Here is a 24,593-nt window from a genome sequence, read left to right on the forward strand (position 1 = left end):
CACCGGACAGCCAATTGCAGCAAGACGGCCCTTCCAGCAACGGCTCTCTTGCTTCACTAGGCACTCACGGGTAGCAGTACCTGCGTTGGTAAGGCCGTGTAGAACAACCAGTACAGTGAATTCTTCTGCACTCTATATTCGTCGTGCAGGTTATTGCGTAGCACCAAATATCGGCCCTCAATTGCATGGCTGCCATGGCAGCCGGTCGCGTATCAATACTCTTTGCCATGCTCCCATGATTGTTTATGTCCTCCGCTTTATTAGGGGGATTCAAAGCCTGGGTGAGGGGCACTTTCCAACCATCGGCATCCTGCCAAGCTGCGATGTTGTGCTCGAGTTCTTCAGCATCCACAGACGTCGTTTGTGCAAGTTTGAGCAACTGAGCGTTGGTCAGTCTTCTGAAATCAATAACGTTCCCTTGTCCATCGAGGGATCGTGCGATTCCGTCTGCGCCGATATCGGTGAATCCCTCAGGATCCTGCTTTAGTCCACGAATGATGTCTAATGTACCCTCCTGGCTCTTTGTGTTCTAAAAAATAAAAAAAAAGTAAAAATTAAAAATTAAAACGCACAATCAGCATATCCTATCTATGACTATGGGGTTTAGGTATATGGACCTACTGTTACTGCAGCGCATTGTACCGCAATCCCAAACAACCCAAGAGAAATAGTGGGGCACAGAAGCTTCATAATCGAGATATAAGATTGAAAGTATTCCTTTTTCTTTTCGTTCCTCAGCAACACTAGCGAGAGCTTGACTAATCTGGAGTCAAACTATGATGGGGAATGGATTCCATGTTTATATAGAGTGAATAGGGGGTGTAGTGAACAGGGAATTTTGGTGAAGAGATCTCGGAAGAAGGGAAAGCTATTGCTTTCGCACCTTGGGGTGGCATTCGGTTGAACTAGCACCCCACGATCTCCCAAACTCTTTTGCAAACCAACGTTTGAAGCAGCACTCTTTTTACTCCACATCGCCCAGAACATGGGGTTAAACGGTTAAGCACCGTTATATCAAAAAGGCGACCCGGCGTGTAGGTACAACCACGTGTTAATGCAACGAAATCTCCAACTGCCAACGCCAGATTAGGGGGTGTTGTCAAATTAGGGTTACGATTAGGGTTGGCTCAAGGGTTGGGTCGTGAGAAGTATGAAGAGAAGCGAGATATGTAATGGTATTTTAAACCCCACGCCGAAGGAATTTCCGTCCAGGCTTTTGGAACCATTCAACTGGAAGCGAGCTACGTGGGGGAGGCCTGATGAATGTGGAAATTAGCCAGATGCCAAATTGGGAATGTGGTTCAATGGAGTGCACATGATGTTAGCATTGGAGCTGTACCGAAAAAAATATTCTCTGGCTAAAATCGGGGGCAACGGTGCCTGAATTATGTTCAACCGTGGGCTCGAAACAGAGGGTGCCGCAAAGAGTGCTGGAGGGTTTGCTGTGAAGGCTGTACTGATTGGATCGGACCATCGTATTGAGAATGTTGGCTGCGACCAAGGGGCATTGGAGAGTTGGATGAAAAAGAAAGGAGAAAATGAGTAGACAGAGTGAGGGGAGAAAAGGTGTGTCTGTCTCCACTGTCTCCACTTCCTTCAAAATTTCAAAATATCAGTCACAGGAGAACATCGATATAGTTTCCCCTAGGTGTAAAGTTAGATATCTGCCACTCAGATGATTTTCATCAAAAGCTGAGAGGAGGGGAAAGGTAGGGTATAGGTAGGAGAAATGTGGTGGGGTTCTCGGACTATAAAACAATACAAATATTCAATGGAATGGGGTCACTGAATTACGGTGCAACACGCCGGCTGAAGACACATAGGTATCTGGTCACAGAAGAACACACAACTATCATCAAGTTGACATATGACAGAACTTCTGAAGCTCAATTCTCTCACCCGTTCGCAGGGCTGAACATTGCAAAACATTGAAACATCTCGCCAGCCACCCCGTATTCTTTCCTTGTCTCAGGCCATTCTCTGAACAAATTGAAAATCGGTAAAAGATAAAAGTAGAAATAAAAAACAGAGAAAAAAGGAAATGAATGGAGAGCCAAGAAGGGGATATTAACAACAAATAACATGTAAACCTAGAACACCAAAATAGGGATATCTACAACTTAGCAATCATCTTGTTTCCCTTCTGCAGCCATTTCACAGCATCCCCAACAAGCTCATCAACAATAGCCTTGGCAGGCTTCTTCTCGTTAACGACGGCAGCAACCTTACCCATGAGGAACGGACGGGCGTTCTCAATCATGTCGTCATCGGTATCGTCGGGGAGGTTTTCAAAGTCATGCTCAACGGGGATAATACCCTTGCTAGTGAGCTCCTTAATTTCTTCGGCGCGGTTTTCTTCCCAGTTCTGGATATAGGCGTTGTTGCGAACGCGCAAGGGTCGTCCCTGTAAACATCACAAAAGGACGATGGATTAGCAAAATAGGAAGCTGGAAAAATATCCCTAGGCGAAATGCACCTAGGAAACGAAAATAACGCAAGGAGGACGGGTTGAGGGGGAGGGATGGCATACAGTGAAAATGACGGTGCGGATATTATCATCAAATCCGGAGGTGCGGACAGCCTCTTGGTGAGATTCGGGGGCACCAGCCTCATCTGCAAGGATGAAACGGGTACCAACCCAGACGGCAGAAGCGCCAAGCATCAGAGCTGAGGCCACAGATTGGCCACTGAAGATGCCTCCGGCGGCAATGCACTGGACTGGTTGTTTGGTGAAAGGGCTAATGTGTTTTGCGCAGAGCTTGGCAACGGTGGGGATAAGGATGGAGGTAGGGACATCTCCCGTATGTCCACCGCCCTCGCCACCTTGAGCGCAAATCAAATCTGCGCCGATGTCGATGGCTTTCTGGACGTGCTTGGGGTGGCCGATCATGTTCATGTAGAGAACTCCATTGGCATGGAGCTTCTCGACGACAGCCTTGGGTGGGACACCGATAGCGCAGACAAACAGGCGCGCTCCACTCTCGATGATGATATCGATCAGCTCACCGAGCTTGCCCTTGGTATAATCGTAGCTATATTTAGATTGATCAAATTAGTATGCTTATATATATTTGTGTGCGTGTCTAGGAATCATAAATATCTTTGGGCAGCCTGTGCTGATTTGAGAGGTAGCAGGATTACACACTTGGTCTTTCGCGCATTTCCTCCAACCTGAGGAAGCAATAGATCAACACCGAAAGGAGCATTTTTATCATTCAAGTATCTCTTCAGCTCGGCAATCTGCTCTCGCAACATATCCGGAGTGTAGCCAACACCTCCGATGACACCGAGACCTCCGGCATTTGTGACTGCGGCAGCGAGTTTGGGACCGGCAGCAACGTTCATACCAGCCAAGAGGACCGGATGCTTGATCCCCAGAAGATCGGTTGCCGTGGTGCGAAGTTGTTCTGCCGGCAAGCAAAAATAAAGCGGTTAGCAGAGAAGTCATCTCTTTGACAGGCGAAACTTGCATGTGATTTTCGGGGAACTCACGAGGCGAAGCCATTTTGAGGAGGATTTTGGGATGGCAAGATAACTTTCTGGACGGATTAATCAAGTAAATATTGTACAAAGATCATACAGAGGATTTCGGGAGACAGGTATGTGATAGAGGACGATGGAGGTGGGAAGCCCAGGACGCGGATATTTATTGGAGGTTGTTCAAAGGCACGAGTTGGAGATGCCTCGGTAGATGTGGCAGTGTTTGGGTGTTTGTCGGCCCGGAAAAAAAGGCAGTATCGAGTTGCCTGTTTCTTGTTTGGCTGGCATAACTTCGAGTTCAATTAATCCTATTAACCCGTGGACGCCTGAGCTAACTCCCTCTGCGCATTTACCGATCGAATTCGAATGAAGTATCCTCAAGAGGAATCGACTTCCATGCGGAGAGATCAATGTTTTGGCGATGCGGCTCGATTCGCCAAACGCCCCCGTACCGCAAATACCCGCCATTGTGGAGGAAATTCCGCCAGAATACACCTCTGGTCCGTATTCGATGTGTATTTGACGATACCGATTCCGCTAGATCAAATATGGAATAGTTCGACCCTGATTCTGCTTATATAATGGCATTAGGGTTTTACAATCATGTGATTTTCTCACCGCATTTATCTCGGCACGGATTATCCAGGAATCCGGCCCGCTGACATTATCTTTTCCCCACCCAAGCCACAAATAACCTTTTCTGAACCTTCTTCCCCGCGATGGCATGGATCGTATCGTCTCGATACCGCCAGGTAGTTTGCGCCAACGCATCTACCAAGCATACTACTGCACTCCCTGTCAGTCTGTGTATGCCTTAAGGGCCTGTGCTATTGCGGAACGGGGCCTCACATGTCTGGCTAGCCCACATCCCCAGCAGCTCCAAGCCGCAAGCCAGATGGGGTAAGCCAGCGCCGGCTTCGGGTGGGAATGTGACTGGTGACTGCTTACAGGCTCCGCCAGGCTCCGCCAGGCTCCATACGATGTATCCTTCCTGTTTCGGAGGGGTATTTTGCTCAAGTGGGGGAACTACTTGGAATCAAGGCCTGGCGTTGGCAGCCTTCATCCTTAGCATCCTAAGTGGTTGGAAATCCTGACTCCTCCATCTTTGCCAGCTTCTCCTGATAATTGGGAAAACAAAGTCAAACTATGGATTTAGTGTACGGACTGTTTCCGATTTTCTGAGCAATGAGAATGTGGCAAAAAACCACAGATTCGGAGCCGCCGTACACGACGTCAAATGATGGTGCTTTGTGCGGGGTGTGCGCGTGCGCAAGCTATTTCAATAAAGACGCACAATTGGCCACAGTTGGCCACAGTTGGTTCACGGTTTTAAAGCTTGCGAGGCACCCGTCATGCATCCAGACCTCACAACTTTTAGCTTCCTAAGTCGACCATGCTAGCTTCAAGGAGGTGAACCGTTCGTTACCCAGCGAACTCCATCCCTCTCCCGCCACTATATGAATTCTCTTCCTTACTCCTCTTTAATTCTCTTTAATTCTCTTTAATTCTCTCATCCATGAGCCTTTGAAAGTCACCTGCGAGCAGCGGCGGGACTATTAAACAGGATCGATCTCCAAACCAAATCCCGATCGTTTTCTGCTTTTGGTCAGGTGTTTTTTTTGGATCTTGATCTTTGTTTCTTGTTCGTCGTTCACTCGCTTATGTCACCGGTCCCATCTAGATACCTTGCTCGCAGCCCACAGCTTCTCGGTTGTGTTCATAAGACTCAAAAAGTGAAAGCTTCGAAACCAATAATGAATGAGCGGCCAGTGCAAGACATGCAAGGGTAATCCTGGCAAAAGGAATTACCCTGGTCACACATCAATAACCGTGTATGACCTGTATGACTGGAAACGGTTTTTTCTGTGTGATGCTTGGTGAGAATTGACCTTTTTTTGCTTGGGAATTCTGATTTAGAGGTACAGGACAAAGAATAAGTCACCAGCAAAAGTGGGTCGATCTTTTGGCTCAATAACGAAATGGATTTCAATGGATAATGGCGGTGGTTTGAATCTACGTCTTTCATTTTTTTTTTTTTGGGAGAGGCATAACAAAAAGAAAAGAAAACAACAAAAACGGGCTCCCTCAGGTGAGGAGAGGACAGCTGCGCTGTGGGCACATCAATACCAATTATGTACTCTGTAGCAAGATGTGGTTGCAAAGATGATCCCTTTTTTCAATGAAACGTCCCGGTTAGCGGGTCAACTGCGATTAGTGGAATGCAGCAGGTTCTTCAAGGGATTTTACTTGTTATTTTTGAGATTTTTGCCTGGAGGACCCAGCTATGTACGTCAATACGCCGCAGGACGAACGTTCATTCGCTTTATCTGCTACATCAACTTCTCCTGTTCATGCATTTAATTCTCCTATTTATGCATCCTTATTCAGGGACCCAGGAAGTTCAAAAGAACCAAATGAGGAACACCCAACAGCGTGCGTTGTTTGGATTAGGGTGTGTCCATGTGTGCTTTGAACTAAACTCGGGTCGAAAAAAGCTCGGGCCAGGCCAGATAACATAGATCTACGGGTATGTCGTCCTGTCCTTATTGTTCACCACCTTTGGCAAATATCGCCCAACGGTTGGAACTATAAAGCGATAGAGCGGACGGGAAGGTCTATAAAATAAATGGCAAGGCAAAGGGACTTACTGGAATAGGAACCATAATGCATTGTACCGACGGTCACGGGAAGTAAGGGATGATTGAGGGATTCAATAGAACAGACACGAAATAAAATATTGATTCCATTCTTGTGGCCTGTCCAACCTTTTATTCGAAGCAGCGTAAAATTAAAATAGAAAGAAAGAAAAGTAACGAAAGAGATTTTGGCAGAAAATGGATGAACCGTGGTTCAACCTGTACACAACAACGGCCATGGCGCGAGTGGCTGACAACGTAGCCATGATCTGCGAGTAGAGATTGAGATATGTCACCGAAGATCTGGACCCTTTTCCCTTCGTGGGTTGGTCTTTGGTGTCTTCGTGGCCATCGAGCTAGGATAGTAGCTCATAAAATGGGTAGCGTGACGAGCCACTGCATTCGGTATCAGGTTTGTATATGTAACCTATGTACATGTACCTGTACATTGACATAGAGAAGGAGGCTTGGATGCCTTCGAATTAGCTGGTCACTCGGACGGCTGGGGGATTAAAAATATCCGGATGTGAAGATACATGGTCATCAACATGGGAGTTCGACACTGCCTCCACTTCAGCTGGATTAAACCGCAGCCTTCACATTTTCAACCATCCCAGGCTGTACCTCATGACAGGAATTTCACATTTGATCCTCTTAGTTCATGGAAGGGGAGTTTGCCCCCTGCTTCCCGAGTGCCGATCAACCCTGAGGAGATCGGAACAGCGGTTTGAAGAGATCAAACACATCAGCGGCGGATGAGGGCAAGCCAATTGCTTAACAACACAAGAAGCCGCAGGTTAAGAAAGGCGGGGTGCCGAAATAATCATCTGCTTTCCACACTACGACTCCTACCAGACTCCTAACCAAAGGTTTTCAGTTGGAAGATGTCAACCCAAGCGGGGGACTTCTCTCTTCCCAAGCATCCAGACAAACCGACCTCAGCAGAATTATTCCTTGGCAGGGTCGTGATGGTCGATCACAGATTCCCACAGCCGCACTCATCAAAAAAAAATAAATAAAAGACGACGTTCCCACGTGTGATATCTCAATCCTCACTGGACAGCCATGGTGGGGTTTAGTTTCGGTAGACGGATGAAAACGTAATCAAGAGGAAAAGGTTGCTGGAATTCAAACGCTGATTGATCTGTGCTGTTGGTCGGCCCGGATAGTTTTAGGTCACTAGTTGCGCTAACACCCCCATTTTGATGGTGAACGAAGCTGAGTTTTTGACCAATGTTCAGCCACTTATGACAAGCAGGATCTCCTCGATCTTGATTCCAAGGCCATGGTTGAGCGAAACTCGGGGATGGCTGTGTGTGGGATGTGGATCAATGCGCAGCGGGCTAGGCGGGCCTAGCAGGGCCAGCATGTAGCATGCGGATGGAGTAGATGAGGGGAAAGGGAGCGGTGGGCAAGCCCCAAAAAAGAGATGCACCTGGCTTGCATGTTCGATATGGGTTGTTATTTGCTGTTTGCCAGTATGCTAATTGCATGTACAGCGCTGTAGATGGCCAGGACATGCGAGTACTAGTACCCATGTCAGTCACCAACTCATCGAATACGAGATGTAGATTGAGCAGAAGAGAAAAAAAAAAGCAACAAAAACCATGCCCAATTCCTGCCCGTGTGCACTGGCCAGAAATATTACGAGACGTCAAATCTTCCCCATCCTATAGTACTGGTAACTTAGGCAGGAGGAGAGCTAGGTAAAGCTATCGGCTCTAATTTGATGCTCCACAATCGTTTGCATCAACGCCTTCTACTTCGAATAGTAACAGTTAAAAAGAATTATATTTGAACGTGTCCAAAATTACTAGCATTTAGCGAGTTTAATTTACTAGTACTCAATATTTGAGTTTTCAGCTAGTTGCTTGAAGCCTGACCGTGTGATTTTAAGCGATGTTTAACCGTGTGTTGTTAACTTTGCATTCATAAAAGTTACATATCTTCAATTTAAAATTCTTCTTAGTAATTATTAGACAGTAGTTGTTAGATTGAAATGCGCATAACAGTGCCAAACAAAACTGAATGAGAAGTTACTCATTGTCTCACTTTGAACATTGCTGTATTGTAAGTGTGGTGCTGAAGAGAGATTGCCTTTCAGGGATGTATCCAGAGTTTGAAGGTTCCTAAGGAACTGAATATATATAAACTGCGGCTTCACGATCTGCCCAACCAGAAAAGCAAAATAATAGATTACGGGCAAAAAATAAAATAAAATAATTAAATGACTTCATTATAGTTGAAGATTTCCAGAAAATCGTTCCGAAATTTCCCACGTCATAAAAGAATCGAAGCTAACGAGGTCGCTAGCTAGCATAACACGTTCAATTTGCTTTTAAGTTTTGCTATGGTTAACAGGGTTCAAAAGCGGTTTTCAACCCTTTCATGGATTCTAAAGGAACAGGCCTGCGGGTTGGAAATAGGTTATACATCACTATCATTCACTTAAAGTAAGCCATTTCCACGGCTTTATTTCATCGCATCGGGTTTTATCAATGGGGCAGAATGGCATGAGAGTGATATTTGTCATCACGGAGTAGCATATTGTCAAGATTTTGGTTCCGGTGAGAATCGGTGAAAATTGAGATGAGATTGCTAAACTTGAATATTACCATGAGCAAGCCGGCCTGGTCACTGGAAGCAAATTACTCGATGTCTCCGCCAAAATTGCTTGCCAAGCCTCTAGCACGCGGGACTGCTCGCCACTGTTGCTGATGCACGGAGTAATGTGTGTCGGTAGGTAGTCACTCCTATGGTCGGTCAGTCCCACCTTCCAACAGCTGTCCGCAGCATAACTACAGGACGATCGAACTGATGACACATTGTGGTTCATGACCAGTGCAGGCCGCAGCTGCACAGGTGAAAACATGGGAAGCCGGAATGATCTTCCGGGGCGAACCACCTAAGCTAACGAGAGCTAACTAGCTTAAGTTGTTTAGGTCGATTCTAGTAACGAGCCTCAAGGCTCAACCCTTCGACCTCCAGGGCTAATGAACATCCCTCTCGCGGGAGAATGGGCCAGGCATTCCTGTTCGTGGCAATTTCGTCCTCTAGCATTTGTGCGATGACCAGGCCAGGTGCTAGGATGAGATGACAATGAACCCAAAACAGAGCCAGGGACTGCACCTGCCCGGTAGTGGTATTCCAGGATTGTAGCGGCGCATAAGAGAGGGCAAGGGTTTCGAGTCGCTTAGCACTGAATCAATTGGAGGGGATTTTCACACGCAATCGACAATTCCGCACTACCCCTCCGTTGAAGGGGGTGGAGGACACGGAATGATGCAACTACGGTAATGCGGGATGGAGAACGCAGCACCACCAATGCAAGCGGCGAATCAATCAATGGTCAATAAACCTGCGGTGTGCATGGGAGGGGTGTATTTTACGGGGTGGTAGTATGGTCAAGGTAAGCTTCGTTGAGTTTATCTGGGAATTACCCAACCAGAAGACCCAGTGACCGCTGGCCTGTGAGGACAGGTTGGACTGATGTGCATGACAATCATCCTTGCGTTTAAGTTTTGTGGGTGGTGTCTGCTGGCCGTGGATTCTATAAAGACGGATGTATAGACGCAGGGAACTGTCATTTCTGGTATGTTTCTTAAGAATTATCCGGGGTTCCGAGCTGTAAGCACGTCAGCTTGATAAACATATTAAATGTCAAGCCGATTCATCTCCTGAAAAAAAAAAATTTCCTTGAATTTTTTTTCGCTTTTCTTCCACCTCACTATTTCCATACCTCATCCTCGTTCATAGTTCCTAGATATGGGTTCTTGTACCAGCATTGTTGCCAGTCATACGAACGAGTTGGGCGATGTGGTCCGAAGGCGGGCGAAGAAGATCCTGGCTCCTACTTCTCACTCTTTACCATCGGCCCCCAGGCTATCTCCGAAGAAGAGGTTCAAGACTCTGATAAAGAAGAAAAAACAAAAATCCCTCGAAAAGGCAGAACGTCTCTTCCGAAAATCAAATTCAACATTCGACGACACTTCCAAAATAGATCACCTGCGTGCAACAGATTATCCCACTCTTGACGGAGAGGGCCACATCTATTTGGACTATACAGGTGGAGGACTTTATGCAGACTCTCAGCTGCGAGCACATCATGAGCTCCTCGCCCGCAATATTTTTGGGAATCCGCACTCCCTCAACCCAACTTCTAGCGCCATCACGGAGCTGGACGAGCAGGCTCGAGCACGAGTCCTATCTTTCTTCAATGCATCCCCTGACGAGTATGCCGTTGTCTTCACACATAACGCATCTGCCGCTATGAAATTGGTGGGTGAATCATATCCCTTCTGCCCAGGTGCAGAAGTCATATTGCTATGGGACAACCATAATTCTGCGCATGGGATTCGTGAATATGCTCGCTCCAAAGGTGCCACCATCTCATATATTCCAGTGTCGTCGGATGAGCTGCGCGCGGACGAGTCAGTGGTCGAAAACGCCCTTCTTCCCAAAGATGAGAAAATTAGCAATTCCCGCCTATTTATCTATCCTGCCCAGTCAAACTTCTCAGGTATCCAACATCCACTCGAGTGGATTGACAAGGCCCACGAACAGGGGTGCCATGTTATGCTCGATGCTGCTGCTTTTGTTCCGACTAACCGCTTGGACCTCTCTCGCTGGCATCCTGATTTTGTACCCGTATCCTTCTACAAGATGTTTGGATATCCAACCGGTGCGGGGTGTCTAATTGCTCGCAGGGAGGCATTGGCACATTTGAAAAGGCCATGGTTTGCTGGCGGCACTGTCTGGGGTAGCTCTGTTCAGGCCGACGGGCACGTCCTCTTGGAGGGCCACGAAGCTTTTGAGGATGGTACAATCAACTACCTGAACCTCCCAGCCGTGCACATCGGCCTCAACCATCTAGCGAGAATTGGAATGGAGACTATCCATGAGCGTGTTGTGTGTTTAACAGATTGGGTGATAAAAGAGATGCTTGCCCTCCGCCACTCTAACGGTGTTGCGGTCGTCAGGCTCTACGGAGCGCCCAACACACATCGACGTGGCGGAACCATAACATTCAATTTCATAACACCCGCGGGTGAAGTGGTCGATGAGCGTATCGTCGAGAAACTTTCTTCTGCTGTTAATATTTCCTTGCGCACGGGCTGCTTCTGCAATCCTGGTGCCGGAGAAGCTGCCCTCCGTCTCACCCAGAAGGTTCTTGTCAACGCGTTCAATGGCGAGGCAGAAATGGAGATGCATAGTGGTCACAAGAAAGCCTGGGACGACTTCTTGGACGATATGGGACTACCCTCTGGCGGGGGTATCCGCATCTCGCTTGGGCTCATGTCCAACTTCGCCGATGTTTATCGATTCGTTCAATTCGCCCACACCTTCATCGACACCGTTCCAGTGGTTGAGAAACTTGCTCCACGGTTGCATTGCTAATGTGAATTATAGCCGATATCAGCGTGATTTTTTCTTTCTTTTTTCCTTTTTTTTGGAACGTGAAAAAATGATCAACGACCAAACCACAGGAGTTTGTATATTAATTATATCAGCTGACGTGAACATGTATATAACGATTTGAAGATTAACTGACTCCATGAACATACCCAACTCATACACGACATTTCAACTCCACATATCTTTGTCTTTTTTGTCTAGGGTCGCCCCGGGCGTTGTCGGACGGATGGCCCACCAGTTGGTATTATGGGTTTTCGGGTGTTTTCGATATTTTCCTCCTTCAAGCTTTTCTTGTTTTCTGGCGTTACTGGAGTTGTTTAACCTGCGGAGAATTGGATGGAACTTGCGTGAAGTGACGTTGATCGAGATATCGGCGGATATCACCAGAGGTTATGTATATATATAGGCGATAGAACTGCCGAGAATGCCAGTCGATCCCGTTCTCCAACTGCATTATTTGCTAGGTTCACAGGTCACAGGTCCGTTCAAAATCACCGAAAGTAAAGTGTTCTGTTGAAAGAAGTGAGAGAGACAAGAATAGAAAAAGGATGCTAGCGTTCTTAAGAAAAGCCTTTTAAGAACAATAGATTGCTCTGCTATTGTTCTTGATATTTTTTTTTTTTTTGGGTTGGAGGGTGTCTGCCACCTGCACCCAACATAACATAGTAGATATCACGGGTCTAATTCCACTAGGCATTCTCCTGTGCTTTGCATAGGAAGACTTCCCGTTAATCACTTTTGAGAAAAAATGGAAACAGAGCTGAGTTAAATATTCAGCAGCGAACATGTTTCTTATCTACTACCCCAGGGCTCCCTGGCAAAATAGTCCAGTGGATCATGCCACGAGTCATAAAATGTTGGCTATAGGCTGATCCAGCTAAATAAAATGGGCAGCGCCTGATTAGTTACTGATGGCTGGCCGTATCGTCCCTAAGTACTTACAACGCTGGAAGGGATAAATGGAAGACGGCTGGAAAAGACATATCGTAGGGCAAATAGACGTAGGATCAATCATGGAGAAACAATGCAAGGAATGGAAGTTGACACCGAAACCCCTCTCAAACATTTATCCTGTGCTCAAAGATACAGATAGTGATGAGGACATCCCGAAGTTCAACCCGCTGTTTCACCGGCCATAGTGGTCTGGCATCCATCGTCATAGGGCGATGCGGCTACCTATTAAGTTGTGCCTCGGTCCACCAGTACATAGTGCCATATTTCTGCTGCCCGAAGGAACAGCTGAACCTCATCGGAGTATTTTCGAACCTGATTCATTGGTCAAAAATACGCATGAATGGAGCAAAATGCTCCAGCTGAATGTGTTTCTATTAGGCCACTAGGGCAAAAGAGCTCAATCACCACCAGCGCCGTGGTGGTGTAGAGGGGGTACAAATCACCCAATCCAATCCCCCCAACAGTTTCAAATTGTAAAATACCCCGTAGACGCTGTCATCTCCATGCTCTATGCTGCGAACCTTGATATGATGACTAATCGAACCGCATCTGGCTGACTTTGGAACAGGTTGTTGCTGCTCACAACAGAATGCGCCAGTGAAGCTTCTCCTGCGTCTGTTGTGTCTGCCATTCTTGGTGATTGATATGGAAAAGCAGGCACTTTCACACTGTGTTGGCAACATTGCTGGCATCTGTCGTCCTGGTTTGTCGTCCCAGAAGCTTCATCTTAGAATTCACAGCCAGTTGTTAGTCGCCCCTGGAATAGGGACCCCGCGAAGGTGAAGGTGACCTTGCTTTGTTTTAAAAGCGAAATTTGCATCCGGCTCAATTAGCTAATTGTAGGATAAAGAGAATCTGTACCCCTCGTCAGTCGTGGTCGTCAATCACCTGTTTCAGCATTCTGTTCTCTGAGCAATGCAAGCCTTCGCATTAGCTCTACCTCCATCAGGTATCATTGCGTCAAGACATCTTCTCCGTTGGGAAGAGTACTTGATTCTAGGCGCTCTTTCTCGCGATACCGTCCTTCGCTGGGTCTCTGCGACCAATTGATGCGGCAAAGTGTAGCAAGTGAACATCAACTTCAAAGTGAAAAGTGTTCTAGAGAACACGGTTTTTCCCTTATGAACCACCAGCGAAATTACTCCAACTCCTCAACACCCGGAGCTAGCGCATCTGCAAGCGTACCTAGTGTGTCGCCATGTCGCGCGTTTATCGCTTTGGGAAGCAATATGGGCGACCGCATTGCTGCAATCGAGGAAGCCTGTCGGGAAATGGAAGCTCGTGGCATCAAAATCATACGAACCAGTAACCTCTTCGAGACAGCCCCTATGTATGTCACAGATCAAGAGTCGTTTTTCAACGGTGTCTGCGAGGTTAGCTTTTTGCCATGTTCTTTGGGTTTGATCTTATGGCTTGAATTGGCTGTTCTAACACCTCCTCTAGATTGAGACCGCACTGGGTCCTATGGCCTTACTAAACACGCTCCAGTCAATTGAGGCTGGTATGGGAAGACGCAAAATTATAGACAAGGGACCCCGTAACATAGATCTTGATATCTTGTTGTACAATGATTTGAAATTATCTGGCCCCCGATTGGACATACCTCACAAACTCATGTTGGAGCGGGAATTTGTCTTGCGGCCACTTTGCCAGTGCGATTCAACCTTTCCCCCGATTCATGATAGTAGCGGAGTCGTATCCTACTGACACAGAATAGGCTAATACCTGGAGAATCCCCTCCCATTTCAGACAAAACTCGCCCATATCAATCATATCTCGACTCTCTTCCCCCTTCAAATCCCGCCCCGGTTGCCGTAACCCCACTATCCCCACAATTACCACCCCTCTGCGCTTCCGACCCCAAACGCAAAACACACCTTATGGCCACCCTGAATGTAACTCCAGACTCCTTCTCCGATGGTGGAAAACACCCTCCCACAGACCTCGCATCCCTCACTGAGACCATCCGCAAGTTCATCCGTGATGGCGCTACTATCATCGATGTAGGCGGCGAGAGCACCCGTCCCGACTGCGACTCTGTAACCGAAGAAGTGGAACTCTCTCGAGTTCTTCCTGCTATAAGACTTATCCGCTCCCTCCCCGAAGCCAACAGCGTCGCCATTAGCATCGACACGTACCGTGCTGCAGTCGCGGAGGCGGCGGTTAATGCAGGAGCAGATATCATCAATGATGTGTCTGGGGCTTCCCTGGACCCTAACATGCCTGCTACTATGGCGAAACTCCAGAAGACGGTGATTCTTATGCACATGCGCGGCACGCCACAGACAATGATGAAACTTACCGACTATAGCGCATATAAGCCTGGTCATGGTAGTGGCACTGGCACGGGCAGCGGAGTTGTTGACGGCGTTGCCAATGAACTGATGGAGCGAATAAGAGTTGTGGAGAACGCCGGTGTGCGGCGGTGGCGGATCATTCTGGACCCTGGAATTGGCTTTGCGAAGGCCAAAGAGCAGAATCTAGAGCTGCTGAGGAATCTCCAGTCGCTACGGGAGAGATTTGACGGATTACGTTATTTGCCTTGGTTGTTGGGCACGAGCCGGAAAGCGTTCATCGGGCGCGTTACGGGTGTTAAGAAGCCGAGCGAGAGACTTTGGGGTACAGCGGCGACTGTTACTGCTTCAGTTGCAGGTGGGGCGGACATCGTGAGGGTTCATGATACCGCCGAGATGAGCCAGGTGGTGAAAATGGCGGATGCAATTTATAGGAATTGTGATTGAGAGCCAAGGGAGTCTTTCGGATGAATAGCCGCAAGTCTCCTATTTTATTTTGTATTGGCTTTTAATTCATTTGTATGTATTTTTATACATTCCCCCCTTCGGCTGCCATTTGACAGAATTGAATTTCTAAGGTGGCTATGCTTCCCGGTTATACATGTATTTTATATATAATAAGATAGATTAAACTTGTTAAAGGTGAGAATTTTGAATGCAGCGAACCTCCAATAAATTAAAAACTAACAATAATATAAAAATAAATTAAAATAAAATAAAAGCGAAGCATAACAAAGCAAAACGAAAACGCAAATTTGGTATTCTACTCTCACAAGATTAGTTTAATGCTTTTTAACTCCTGTAGTAGCCAGACGTCGTCGGGGCTATATCATCTTCGTTTTCGTCCCCGTATCCCCGCTTTCTCGCCGAATGGGTCCGGTGTCCTCTTTTCTTTATGCACTATCCGCCGGAATCCCACCATCAAACAAACCAAAGAAAATAGAGAAAAGAGCTGAGAAAAATGTTGTGTAAATCGATGACTGCAGGGAAAGAAAAAGGGAAAGTATCGTCGTATGCTTTCACAAGGGGAAACAGAGGGGAAAAAAGAAGAGAGAATCGAACAATGCAGATACGTAAATCTAACTGTTGAGATAGGTTCGAATGGCTCCTACAAATAAGAGTTAGCTGGCTCAAAATCTAGCTGTACAAGAGGGAGCGGGGACAAGTAGAAAAGGAAAGAAAGAGATACGAAATGAATAAATAAATGGTAAAAAGAAACTTGCCTTGTAACTTAGCCGCACCATCACCAAGAAACTGTGTCAGATTCTCTAAGTCATCGCCTGCCGTAACTCCAAATCGTCGCACGAAGTCTCTCGCTGCGCTTTCCAGGTCGTCATAATTGCCATACTCGTCGGTAGATGGTTGGTCATTTTCGGGACGGCCGAAATATGCATTGCTGGATATAGAAGTGGCGCCTTCAAAATTTGCGAGACGGCTCTTGGCTTCGGCCTGAGTGGCTGGGTCAAATTGATCGCGACCAAAGAACTCGTCCGAGGAGATCCCTTTCTGGCTGCCAAATTTCTGTCTGGCATATTCTAGTTCCTCGTCTAAACAGGCGAAAAGGGCAACTGGTTAATACAGATGCAAGTTTCCCAATAGGTCTCGATGACCACTTACCATCAGCAGCCTTGGACGCGGCAGTGGCTCCAAATCCCAGCTTCTTAGGGGCAGGAGCTTTTGCTGCCGCTCCAACTTGACCAAATCCCAGGCGGCCCAAACCCATTCCAAGACGTTCGATTTCGCTGGAGCTTCTTTCGTGGCTTCGGGTGGCTCCAAAGCTACCCCGGGTGGGGCTGACGGGTGTTGGGGCGGCTATTTTGGAGGCTGAAGATCCGGATTTTTTCGCCTCAGCTGCGGCCCTCTCCGCTTCGGGATCGTATCCCAGCTTGGCAATACGTTCCGCCTCTTCTTTTGCTCTCTTTTCCGCTTCCTCGAAGTCAATTGCATCGGAGCTGATAAGTTTTTTGGCGCCCAACTTCGGAGCCTTTTTCGACCCCAATACACTGCCCTTCTTAGCGCCAACTGCCGCGGTCTTGCGAACTGCAGGATTTGACCGAACAGCCACGGGTGGGTCTGACACTGGGGATTTGTCATCTGAGCCGGAGAGGGGGGATTTCGGTCGGGAAACTCCATTACCGTTAGCGCCCGCGTTGAGGAACGGGGAATCGGTGCGGCTGACTACAGGTGGGGTGGCTGTCCGCGAAGGAGGGTTGCTTGGTCGTTTGATGGTTGGCTTATCCCACGATGAGAAGAAGTCATCTTCGCCTTCGCCTGCGGGTGTGGAGGTTCCGTCAGATTGAGACGCTGGCCCAGCATCAATGATGACAACTTCGTTGGGAAACCTAGAGCTCGCATGATTCATTAGGATAGAGTTAACTTCAAGGCAACATATACATGTTAGAATAAACATACTCTTGCGCATCCAGCTGTGCTCTTCGTTTCAGCTCTTCTTTATATTTCACTGCTGCAGCGGACGTGTATTTAACTTTGGGGTCCTTGCTGGCCAAAGCCGCGGTCCCTCCATGTGACCGGAAATATTTCGTTGCGGACTCATTCCCTCCCACTTTCATAATTCGTAATTGTTCCCATTGCCACTCTATATCCAATGTTAGAACATGCATGCATCGAATTCCATACTAGAAAAAGGGCCTGGGTGTAGACGCACGATCAAGGTTGGTAGAGCGAACAAAGGAAATGTGAACGCCGAGGTTTCGGTGGTTAGACGAGCAGTCCAAACACAGATAAATACCAAACGGAACCGAAGACCAGGTGGGATTGTTGGTGCCACAGTCAAAACATATCTGCACCAGCCAATATGAGTCGTGAATGGCAAAGAAAGGGGGGTTCGGCGGTGTACTCACTTTATTTGCCGGTTTGGATTTCAGTTTTTCGAAAACTTTCTGGGACTGTGTCTTTGTTGCACTCATTGTGGATAGCGGCACAAAGCGGCCTCGTTAAAAGAGACACTGCGGCGGGAGATCAACGAAGGTCTGCGGTGTCTAGGGGAGAGAGGACGTTGTGGTCGGCGGCGATAATCGGCCAGCGTGGTTCCAAACCAGAAAATAGGGCCATCAGCAAGCGCAGACAGACGCGCGCCAAACTATATGACTAATAAATCATGTGATCTAAAACGCTTCCCCAGTTTAGCAGCAATGATAACCTGGAAGCAAGGAAGGGAACATGAACGGGCTGGCGAACAAAAGTTCATTTTGTGAACGTGGGAGAGCTTATGGCCGATCTGGTATTGCTGGACTCGTCGCAATACGCTCCATTGCTTGCCCTGATGCAGGTGCTGGGGCTTTAATCAACCCTAACCATGACTTCCGTGTTCCGAACCCGATCAGTTCTCCAAAGCCTCTCCGGCACGAACCCCGCTAAAAAACACACATTCAAACCATGGGAGGCGCTTTCCCGGTATTATGCAACTCAGAGCAGCTTGGGGGGAGCATCTTCATCAGCAAACCCCCAGCAGTCCAGAAAACAAATAACCGTCACCAGCGACGATGGCCGAGTACGGTGGGGGGAGCTCTCTAGAAGAGAGAAGGCAGCTCGGGCAACTCAGCAATCTGCAAATTTCCTTATCATTGTTATTGGGGCTGCCATGACTGTGCGCATCCCTCAGCCATGTAAGATATACGTGATCAGGGCATTGTGCTGATATTTAGTTTAGGGTGCTGTTTTTACTCTGCTTTACCAGGAAGTTTTTGCGCCAGACAGCAAAACTCGGAATTTCAATCGAGCCGTCGACCGAATTAAGGAGGATCAGAGATGTATCGAGCTACTTGGGGATAGCAACAAGATACGGGCCTATGGCGAGACTACGTGGAATAAGTGGACAAGAAATAGGCCCATCGCGTGAGTGGAGCTCCAACCCGAATATCTACTGCATCATATTGGCTAACTACTGTGCTAGAACCACCGTGGAAAAGGACCGAGTTGGTCGGGAGCATATGAAAATGAACTTCAATGTGGGTATTGTTTTACTATTTCACTCTGCGAAGTACACCGACTAACGGCACTTGATTATTTTTAGGTCAGTGGCCCACGCAACGATGGAACTGTGAGCGTACATCTGATAAAGAACCCGCAAACAAATGAATTTGAATACAATATTCTGGCGTTGGACGTTAAAGGTATGCCGGTGTCATTCGAGGAAAATGATGAATTTTCCCTAACTGAGTACAGGACATCAACGACTTTATCTCGAAAACGCGGAGGCGAATAAAAATGCAGCGAAGAAAGCTGCAACGAAAATCTTTGGAATACAATGGCGTTAGCAGGGTTATCGCGCCGTTTTGATGGCCGTATGAAATCTTTGGCAGTAGTTGAAGGCCGAAAAAGCCATATCATTTGCTGGGTAGATGAACTCAAATGAGATGTCCTAGCTGAATTTGACAACAGGAAACCGCATCACCTAAGCATGGAGTCATGATGGAACGCAAGACACACACACACACACTCAGATACATATGGCGAAGCACATTCCCGACTGTATTTTATGGGATATCGGCATCGCTTTGCCGATGTCCAGCCCAAATATGTATATGTAACTGAAATCACGCATGATCCCAAATGCATCTTGAAAGAAGAATCTAAAGAAAACCGTCAAGAGTCCAAGAAGAACTACTAAATTTCATCCTTAATATCTGTGACCCTTGGCCAACCTTCAATCGACTTCCCAGACCAAATGGCAACAGCCTCCACGGCCTGCTGCACCTTCTCGACATCTTCCGTGCTCCGACCAACTCTTCTCAGGCCCCGAAGATGCCACAGTGCTGGACCTGGCCAACCCTGGCACATTATCGAGGGTAGCGTGACTAATAGCGTTTCCACCTCAGATAGAACCGTCTGATCAGCCAAAAAGAGTCCGTAGATCACACTCTTCTCCAGCCACACGAATTCTTCCCTGTAGGACCCCCAGGTATCGAAAATGGGTTCGAGATTCTGTTTGTATAGAAGCTGAATAAACTTTGTGCCGCGTTCCGTGATGCCTTTCTCGAAGTCAATGTTTATCCTGTCCAGTGAATTTAATTTAGTCGCCGCCCCTTTCAATTTTATATTTTGATGTAAATTAATTCCCCGATTATCAGCATCCCATCGTTACAGGTACTGAGGTACAGAATCAAGACAATATAGAAGTAGTCAAAACAAAGAATTCGAAATAAAAGTGAATTGGAAAAATTGAAAAAATGTAACATAAGATATCATCGAAAAATAATTAACGTACCTCTTGTCCTCCAACCCCGTGTTACTCGCTGATACGAATCTCTCCACCTTCGCTAGCGATGAGACAGCCATCAGCACACTCGGGATGCCGACAAGTGTCCATGCTTTCATCAGCAGATCGCTGAACCGACGAGCTATTCTGCGCTCTTGCTCCAGGGTTAGATTGGGATATTCCGTGTCTAATATGTACTCGTAAAGCTCCCCTAGTTCGGTCGGCTTGCCGGAAGCTACTAGAGCAGCGGCCTTTCATTAGTCATTAGAGCTTGTTTTACTTCAATATTACGGAATAGCAAGCCCGCAGTTCCTTTGTCCTAAATTGTAATGTGCTTGTATCTGATGTTTTCCTCGATCCCCTCTATTTGTTCTTCCCTGTTCACTGCAAGACGCAGGCAACTTACTGTGATTAGATACCATCGGTCTTCTCGAAGATCTTCGGGGAGAAGACTTTTAACTTTCTCGCTGAGCGCGGGGATAGATGAGGTCATTGTTGATGACGGGGAGAACTGTATTTCATACGGAAGAATGGCAGGTTTGCGAGTAGAATTGGTTCACATAAAGGAAGGATTATAAACCGCGGCCTCATTCGGGCCTGGTATGATCACTCTTATAGCTAACTAGCTAACTAGCTAGCCAAAGATTCAGTGCTTATTACGTAATAGGATAGCCGAAGAATAACGCACTTCATCGCTTTCTCGGCGACTTTTTCACCGCACTAGTTTGGTATGAGACATTAGCTACTCTCTCGTACACTCATACTAAATTGGTGTGGTGATATAAAGTGGCTGAGAAAGTGGTGAGGTGAAGTACTCTAGAGCTCTGATTATTGAATTTACCATCAATTTATACCTGATAGATATCTAGCTTCTCACTCAAAAGGAAGAATGAGATATCAAGTAAAGGAAAATAATAACTTTTTGTATGATGAAACCTCGTTTGCCAAATACGTGCTGATTCGGCTGAGATGTCAAGCGTCCCCTCCTAAAAATGATAAGAGAACGGACGGAAAATAATGAAAATAAGTTAACCAATCAGAGGAGCAGAGGGGAACACCACGTCGCATATTGTTCCGCTCTTCGTTTGTATTGTCTCCGTCTTACGGAGCTAAAGTTATGTTGTTCTTTGCTGTCCACCAGCCCTGTTTCTCTTGCGGGTAATATTTCCCTGATAAGACTCGTACCTTGGGTGTCTCTTTTTGCAGTACGCAATATTCAGATTACACTCCACAGTTGATTCCTCTTTTTTTCCTTGGTTCAATTTACCTTCTTGGGAACTTTGAGATATTAGGTGCTTACTAGGTTAGTATTAGTAGAGATATTAGGTGCTTACTAGTATTAGTAGAGAGATTAGCCGCCGATCATCTCCACTGGTGTGCGCCTAATTACACCGCTGCCAAGATTTTGATACCGGTTGCAAAAGGATCAGATGGTTTAAACATGAGAGAATGCAAGCAAAAATGGCCCCACACCTTCATTGTAGACAAGCTTCATAGCCTTCAAATGATTTATGTCGTTGTCAAATACTCTGGCACCGATATGTTTGGGAAACGTTACTGCTTGGGTTGGTAGGGTCGAATGGCGTCAAGCTATCAAATGGTACCAATGTGAAAGCGAACTCAATTTCCCATTCCGCGGCACGCATCCAAGCAGGAGTGGTGTTTTAATCTAGATCTGATCTCTTCCTCACATCCTGGTCTAGGCAACGGGTAGATCAAGACTTCGAAAGGAGTCGATTTGGCTTTCGCGCGGTGCCCTCACTGTGATAAGATTGCACCTTTTTCAGAGTTATGAAGCACTAACTACTTAGACTCACTTTGGGGAGGAGCTTTTCGATTAAATTCGTGCCTCGCCTCAATCGTCCAGCTTTTGGATCGGTCTTATAACTGATAGTGGTCTCACACTTTTGAGAAAATATATCGCAATTATCCCAATGGTAACGGTATTTCCAGCGTTTTTTGGAGCTAGAATGGACAGACAGAAAACTGTCAACACAATTGAGGATACAGAAACATCAATCTCATATTTCCTTCAGACCTGGACGCAACATTTTGACAGATATACCGCTCGTCGGAAGAGTTTTGGGCGAAGTCGTACGGAGACTGATACAGCTCTGCATTCGCGAGGCTTATCGTCGAAAAAACTTCAAGAGATACAAATGAACAGGTCAAATGCTTGAAGATGTTTGGTGGGTGTCAAAGGACCTGCTCGATCAACGATCCCAACGCCGCGGCTATCAATGAGCAAGTTAACATCAAGTGTAGAGAAGCGAGCAAGGTTTGGCTGCGCTATATCAATGGTCCTTGCGTTTCTGTTAGGTTGGGACTCTAGATATTATATGATATGACCTCCTGTTGTCTTTGATTCGTTCCCGCCCATGTTTTATATTGGATTTTTAGCACGACCCAAAAATGCAGTAAGTACTAGAAGCTCCTGTGAATTAGACCTCTCCGCCTGTTATAGATGCGTTTCGAATGACAGGAGACTATGCGATAGACGGGAAAAATGGTATACCAATGATACCGGAAACTTGCTTGAATTTATGTGCTCAGGTGGCGCTGGTATATGGCGGCCATAGTTACATTTGCCATTGGGTCAGTGGTGAGGCTGGTAGCCGCGCTATCAGCTGCAATCTACCTAATTCATTCAAAAAAAAGGCATTGTATTGAGCAATGATCCCAATCGATGTGGGTGGTTGTGCGCGAGCGCGAGTTTGGGACCTTTTTTTTCGGATCAGGCCACATGGTTCCTTCTTATTAATCAGAGCTTGTACTGGAATTATTTCGTCGATCGGTTTTCAATTGCGACTTCGCTCCGGGGAGCATTGATCTGATGACATGATAGAGCTACTCAGCAACTGGGCTTGAAAACTTCATACATACACGCAGAAACCCTCTCCTCAGCCGCCTTCAATGTGGTGCTTCTGGGAGATGAGGTCGTCGTGCGCCAGAATCCAGATGAACGCCGCGATCGAAGGTATTTGCACATTATATGGGTTGTCACCATAGTCCACACCATTATCCATCGAACAACTATATCATGGCCTCTCGATACCTCTAGCAGGGACGTCTCCGACAGCCCCTGGGCAGTAAAAGAGCTCAAAATCCACTCCCCGCATATTGGCCACAATGTAATAATGTATATCAGGACAAGAAACGGGCTTCTCGTACATTAGTATAGCTTTCTTGGACCTGGAAAATTAATAATCTGCCTTTCACAAGCCTCTGATGCAGACCTGATGCAGATAATAGGATGCAATTTTTAATTTGCCGTTAAGCACATTTGACGCAAAATAAGTGGGAGTGCTTTAGAACTTTCAGTGGCCTGGCAGTGTCAAGTATCTGTCAGGCCAGCTTATTTAGTATCATATGTTGTCCATATGGGCGTTCGATAAACTTAAGGGAAAAACGAAGCCGTATGATTGAAAATTTTCTCGCATGAACCCTGCTAAGTCGCTGGAGGTAAGGAAATTCGGCCTAGCGATGTGAACACAATTGAGGCGAAAATCTGGGAGAATTATAATTTTGTACCGTAGTTAGCTTTTTTTCTTTTTCTTTTTTCCCCCCCGTTTTCTTTTCCTGTTTTCCTTTTTTTTCTGATATTTTGGTATATCTTGAGGCCTTTTCAAGCTACTGTAGCTTCTTTGGATTGATAGTGCAAAATAGTGATGTTCGTGGGAGGAAGCTTTGAGAGAATACAATCACTCATCGATTATAATGTTTTGGCAATAGAAGTATGTCTATTCATAAACCTGCATTGTAGATAATTATCACGCTTTTGATGGCGCTATAAGCTCCAAAAAAATGACCCTCAGAGGCACATCAATACTGCTACCTGTATATTGCTGTAATAGAATGAACCAGGCTGACAAGGGATGTAGATAGAGTCAAGGCTGCTGGCAGGATAGAGGTTTGGAGTGGGAATATGAGCCATCATATCCGTAATTAAAACAGGGGTAGGATTTCGTCATTGGAAATGATAATGATAAAGCATCTGAGGCGATTGTACTGTACATGTCAGGATATAACAGTACAATTCTCAATCGACTGTGGGATGTTTGACGGGTCTCCGGTCAAAATATACTGCATTCCCTTCGCTGAACGAGATTAGAGTCTCAAAAAGGACGCGGCATTTTCTTCAATAATTTCCCATTGAAGAAAAACGAGAGTAAATGGACTGTTTCTCCCGGGAGCTTTCATTGTCTGGAGGGATAAATCGCCTTATGTTCCTTGTCATATTGGGGTCAAAGGGGAGATTTAATATTATGAGAATGTATGTCGGGCCCAATTGATAATTGGAAACTTATCTCATTTCTCAGACGAGGCAAAAATCCATCAACAGTCTTGACTATCACTAGCAGTGATGAAGGTGAAAATATCGGATGCCAAACTGAGAGTAGGAGGGACCGGATATCAATACCATCCTGTGTCTATTGGTTTCCAGGTTTTACCAGATGATTGGCTACCTGATTTATGCTCTCTAATATCAGAGGAAATCAGTCGATCAATACACAGTAATCGGTCATTGACAAGATTGAGAGTCATGTCTGTGAGAAAAATCCTTCCAGCTGGAATTTCTGTATCACATGATTTTAG

General features: G+C 46.5%; 10 protein-coding genes across 10 annotated transcripts; 5 read left to right on the forward strand and 5 right to left on the reverse strand.

Annotated features, from left to right (window-relative positions):
• Nucleotides 1–64: 64 nt before the first annotated feature.
• HCBG_08723 (uncharacterized protein) lies at nt 65–690 on the reverse strand (the record flags this gene model as incomplete). The annotated part of the gene is made up of 2 exons (XM_045435772.1): nt 65–529; nt 622–690. The coding sequence occupies 2 exons, from the start codon at nt 688–690 to the stop codon at nt 65–67; spliced, it is 534 nt and encodes a 177-aa protein (XP_045283564.1).
• Nucleotides 691–1,748: 1,058 nt separating this feature from the next.
• HCBG_08724 (2-nitropropane dioxygenase) lies at nt 1,749–3,833 on the reverse strand (the record flags this gene model as incomplete). The annotated part of the gene is made up of 4 exons (XM_045435773.1): nt 1,749–2,404; nt 2,531–3,032; nt 3,146–3,407; nt 3,493–3,833. The coding sequence occupies 4 exons, from the start codon at nt 3,503–3,505 to the stop codon at nt 2,114–2,116; spliced, it is 1,068 nt and encodes a 355-aa protein (XP_045283565.1).
• Nucleotides 3,834–6,492: 2,659 nt separating this feature from the next.
• Nucleotides 6,493–6,875, forward strand: HCBG_08725 (uncharacterized protein; the record flags this gene model as incomplete). Its single annotated transcript, XM_045435774.1, has 2 exons — nt 6,493–6,528; nt 6,603–6,875. The coding sequence occupies 2 exons, from the start codon at nt 6,493–6,495 to the stop codon at nt 6,873–6,875; spliced, it is 309 nt and encodes a 102-aa protein (XP_045283566.1).
• Nucleotides 6,876–6,993: 118 nt separating this feature from the next.
• On the forward strand, nt 6,994–7,687 carry HCBG_08726 (uncharacterized protein; the record flags this gene model as incomplete). Its single annotated transcript, XM_045435775.1, has 3 exons — nt 6,994–7,087; nt 7,358–7,428; nt 7,616–7,687. The coding sequence occupies 3 exons, from the start codon at nt 6,994–6,996 to the stop codon at nt 7,685–7,687; spliced, it is 237 nt and encodes a 78-aa protein (XP_045283567.1).
• Nucleotides 7,688–9,881: 2,194 nt separating this feature from the next.
• HCBG_08727 (cysteine desulfurase) lies at nt 9,882–11,513 on the forward strand (the record flags this gene model as incomplete). Its single annotated transcript, XM_045435776.1, has 1 exon — nt 9,882–11,513. One exon carries the CDS (start codon nt 9,882–9,884, stop codon nt 11,511–11,513), a length of 1,632 nt encoding a protein of 543 aa, XP_045283568.1.
• Nucleotides 11,514–12,544: 1,031 nt separating this feature from the next.
• On the forward strand, nt 12,545–15,226 carry HCBG_08728 (folic acid synthesis protein; the record flags this gene model as incomplete). Its single annotated transcript, XM_045435777.1, has 5 exons — nt 12,545–12,623; nt 13,054–13,264; nt 13,336–13,858; nt 13,929–14,137; nt 14,203–15,226. The coding sequence occupies 5 exons, from the start codon at nt 12,545–12,547 to the stop codon at nt 15,224–15,226; spliced, it is 2,046 nt and encodes a 681-aa protein (XP_045283569.1).
• Nucleotides 14,576–17,747, reverse strand: HCBG_08729 (GTPase-activating protein; the record flags this gene model as incomplete). The annotated part of the gene is made up of 6 exons (XM_045435778.1): nt 14,576–15,887; nt 16,003–16,326; nt 16,397–17,121; nt 17,192–17,375; nt 17,445–17,580; nt 17,641–17,747. 6 exons carry the CDS (start codon nt 17,704–17,706, stop codon nt 15,859–15,861), a joined length of 1,464 nt encoding a protein of 487 aa, XP_045283570.1.
• Nucleotides 17,748–18,059: 312 nt separating this feature from the next.
• HCBG_08730 (import inner membrane translocase subunit tim21) lies at nt 18,060–19,368 on the forward strand (the record flags this gene model as incomplete). Its single annotated transcript, XM_045435779.1, has 5 exons — nt 18,060–18,386; nt 18,450–18,634; nt 18,693–18,747; nt 18,813–18,912; nt 18,965–19,368. 5 exons carry the CDS (start codon nt 18,096–18,098, stop codon nt 19,054–19,056), a joined length of 723 nt encoding a protein of 240 aa, XP_045283571.1.
• A 37-nt stretch (nt 19,369–19,405) lies between these two features.
• HCBG_08731 (uncharacterized protein) lies at nt 19,406–20,490 on the reverse strand (the record flags this gene model as incomplete). Its single annotated transcript, XM_045435780.1, has 3 exons — nt 19,406–19,793; nt 20,007–20,248; nt 20,404–20,490. 3 exons carry the CDS (start codon nt 20,488–20,490, stop codon nt 19,406–19,408), a joined length of 717 nt encoding a protein of 238 aa, XP_045283572.1.
• Nucleotides 20,491–21,712: 1,222 nt separating this feature from the next.
• HCBG_08732 (uncharacterized protein) lies at nt 21,713–23,931 on the reverse strand (the record flags this gene model as incomplete). The annotated part of the gene is made up of 5 exons (XM_045435781.1): nt 21,713–21,775; nt 21,815–21,962; nt 22,036–22,141; nt 22,881–23,079; nt 23,833–23,931. 5 exons carry the CDS (start codon nt 23,929–23,931, stop codon nt 21,713–21,715), a joined length of 615 nt encoding a protein of 204 aa, XP_045283573.1.
• Nucleotides 23,932–24,593: the final 662 nt, after the last annotated feature.

Source organism: Histoplasma capsulatum (assembly GCF_000150115.1).
Source record: "Histoplasma capsulatum G186AR genomic scaffold supercont2.17, whole genome shotgun sequence".
Lineage (NCBI taxonomy): Eukaryota > Fungi > Ascomycota > Eurotiomycetes > Onygenales > Ajellomycetaceae > Histoplasma > Histoplasma capsulatum.